Source organism: Anneissia japonica, unplaced genomic scaffold (genome assembly GCF_011630105.1).
Source record: "Anneissia japonica isolate Jap-2015-1 unplaced genomic scaffold, ASM1163010v1 scaffold287833_len2544123_cov190, whole genome shotgun sequence".
In the NCBI taxonomy this organism is placed as follows: Eukaryota; Metazoa; Echinodermata; class Crinoidea; order Comatulida; family Comatulidae; genus Anneissia; species Anneissia japonica.
The window spans coordinates 1347996-1351411 of record NW_022757233.1 but is presented as its reverse complement, the minus strand read 5'-3'; the positions used below and the strand labels follow the sequence as shown (position 1 = coordinate 1351411).

Here is a 3416-nt window from a genome sequence, read left to right as displayed (position 1 = left end):
CTATAATATATATAGATATGATATTTATAAATTATATACATATATATATATATAATAATTTTTTTCAATAAATAAACAAAAAGGAAGAAATAATCTTAATCTCATTTTACACCATTGATGCACTTTCAAATTCTTATATCTTATACATTACTGTATGCATGTACCTATACATATAAATAGAGATGCATTTACCCTACATGCAGCAAGCAATACAGGTAGCCACAGTTACAGAACCAGATGGTTAGAGATGAGTAGGGATAAATACTGTATTGAAACAATAATTCTAATAATTCATATATTAATTACCGTACCATGAGACCTGTCACGAAGTTCGTTAGCTCTGAAATCATTATTGCCATACACATGAGACATATCAATGAATGACGTGATTGTGTTCAGCGGTTGCCATGGTTGCTCTTCGCAGTCTTTTGATGGTCCATGTTTCGATCGTCTGAATCGAATACAGTCTGAAAAACTCGGATCATTTTCAGCTACTGGTATTACGAGGCAAGTGTTACTGGTTGAGCAGTTCCTACACAAATCGGCTAAAAATAAATGTAATGATTAATTATTGTCTATTCTAATTACTTCTTTTACAGGCAGAATACACAGGCAAAGGCTTACAAATGACATAAGAAGCATAACAGAGCTGGCCCTAATTTTATTAATAAGTAGAAAAACCAGTAGGAAACTACGGAAGCCCGTTAGTGTCAACAGTGAATAAAAATTTCAAATAAGTTAAACCCCTCATCATCATCGTAACTTGAACTCCGGGACCTTTCGCTTATGCATGGGGATGTCATACCAGTAGTCTACTGTACGTTTGCCTTGTGGCGCAAATAACGACGACAAATTCAATTTATTCGCCTTGTAAGCGTTAGTTTCTAGACAAAATATTCAAACATTATAAGAAAGTTTATTAACTCTTTGAATATCCTACCTTCTACCGGTGAATGGCTGATATCATGAATCAAAAATTGACCAAAGTCCATCACAAATGACGTCAGACCTTTATTTAATTTGTGATACTTATTATCGTCTTCAGCCATCATCAGCAAGCTTATTTGGCGCGGATTAGGTAGAGGAGAACCGTCGTGTGACACGCGCGGGATGGAACGACCTGACGAATATAACCCCACATTATAAACCTTATTAATTAATTTATAATAATAATAATAATAATAATAATAATAATAATAATAATAATAATAATAATAATAATAAACTAAATAAAAAAATAAATAAATGAAATAAAATAAGTCTTGAATTCTAAAAACTTACACCTACTTCGCACACCACCACAGTACGAAAATACCCCGACAGGTGGTCAGCACTAAAATGGAATAATAATAATAATAATAATAATAATAATAATAATAATAATAATAATAATAATCAAAGCTTTGAACATGTGTTATGTTTGAAATATTAGCAAGTGCGCTGTGGTACGTGCAGTATAATTACAGACAATCACAATAGAAAAATTTTGGATCATGAAAAAAGTCGAACTCGGCAAATAGCCGCTTATATTATGAACAATATCGTTACAGTATTTTTCGTTTACCGTCTGAGAAGTTGGCAGGGCTCATCCTTTCCAATGGCGTATTTGTCTTCCCCCAGTTAATTTTGAAATCATTGTTGCAGGATCCGTCAATGGCTCGATACTGCCTCGACGATGGCGGGCAGTCATTATGCACTTTATCAATTCCTGCAGCTGGGCACAGAGGTCTAATACGAGATGTAAAATAAGACCGATTATTGGGTAATAGATGGCAAGTGATTGAGAACGATAGAAATACTAAAGATGACGTCATAGTAATAATACCCTCAATAATAATTAGGTAAGGCCTGCCAATAATTATGATAAATATGATGACATTATTCCAATTCAATATCATAATTAATAATACTAGGCTGCCCTAATAATAATAGGCCTAATAATAATAATAATAATAATAAAAATAATAATACGGACAACACTAGTCCTTCCTCATTGACGATTGGTATGTGGCGAGGAGTATCACGATTTCAATAAATAAACAAAAAGGAAGAAATAATCTTAATCTCATTTCACGCCATTGATGCACTTTTCATTTCTTATAGGGTTATATATTATTGTATGCATGTGCCTATACATATAAATAAATGGAGATGCATTTACCCTACATGCAGCAAGCGATACAGGTAGACAATAATAATAATAATAATAATAATAATAATAATAATAACAATGATAATACAAAGCACCTACCTCCAATACCATCTGTCCCATTGAAGCAATTTAGTGAATTGAGATCCTATGCGAAATAAAGAATATTTGAATAGGCCATGACCTGTCTCTTATACACATCTAGATGTGTATAAGAGACAGTATATATATACCGTATATGCACATTACTATTATATACAACATATTGTAAAAACAATTACTGTACAATTTAACACGAATACATGAGACGATAAGGTCTTTCTTGGAGCTTCAATCCTGAAAGAAGTACGCGTACCGTATCTATTTAATATATCTAGTCATCAAAATATTTCGGGAAATAGGCCTAACCGTCTATAGAGTAGCTGCAGTGGCTATTACTATGTCGATGCATTTGAGGTATGTAGTATCTTTGCCCGCTGCCAAAACTCAGGTTTCGCGTACTATACGCGAAAACTCTGAAATCGGAGTTTCAAACTTTTAATCTAAGCTCCGATTTCGGAGCTCTGTGTACTATTATTATTACTTTTAATTAAACAAGTTCTCTCTACATAGAGCAAAACTTTTAATCAACCAACCCTCAGATTTGGGAAGTTTTGAGTATACTATACGAAACTCCAAAATCGAAACTTTTATTCAACCCTCCGATTTCGGAGGTTTTGCGTACTATACACAAAAACTCCAAAATCGGAGTAATAAATAATAAAACTTTTATACAACCGGAGGTTTTGCCACTATACGCGAAAACTCCAAAATCTGAGTTTTTAAACTTTTATTCAACCCTCCAAAATGAGAGTTTTGGCGGCGGACGCAGACACTCCAAAAATGGAATATAACTAGGCACAATAACAGATAGAATCGATAGCCCTAACTGCTGTTTTAATGGTAATGTTGCTCATTGTGCATTTGTTAATATATAGGATTGTTTTGTGGTAAAATGGCATCAATTATGTTTGTATAATGTCGTAACCTATGAGTCACAATGTAAATTTGAAATATACAAAGAATTAAGATATAAGCATAATAAGCTGATTCTTACCGCTAATTGATAACGATATAGCCAGAATATAAACACAGACACTGAAATCAGGAAAATGCATTTATTTTGCATGTTAAACTTGTTACACACAATTTAAAATATTAGAAGGGTCTCAGTGATATAACATAAACCGATTGAAAATATAATGCACCTAAAATACACAACAAACTA

At 32.8% G+C, this 3416-nt stretch overlaps 1 protein-coding gene across 1 annotated transcript in view; it reads right to left on the bottom strand.

The window, feature by feature from the left end:
* Window positions 1-3416, bottom strand: part of LOC117124610 (lactoperoxidase-like) — a 16216-nt gene that overhangs the window by 12360 nt on the left and 440 nt on the right. The window contains exons 2-6 of the mRNA XM_033270906.1: window positions 3246-3286; window positions 2252-2297; window positions 1565-1728; window positions 941-1120; window positions 307-545 (exon numbers count right to left, since the gene is read on the bottom strand). Coding sequence (XP_033126797.1) covers window positions 307-545; window positions 941-1120; window positions 1565-1728; window positions 2252-2297; window positions 3246-3286 — 670 coding nt within the window. The remainder of the gene's footprint in view (window positions 1-306; window positions 546-940; window positions 1121-1564; window positions 1729-2251; window positions 2298-3245; window positions 3287-3416) is intronic.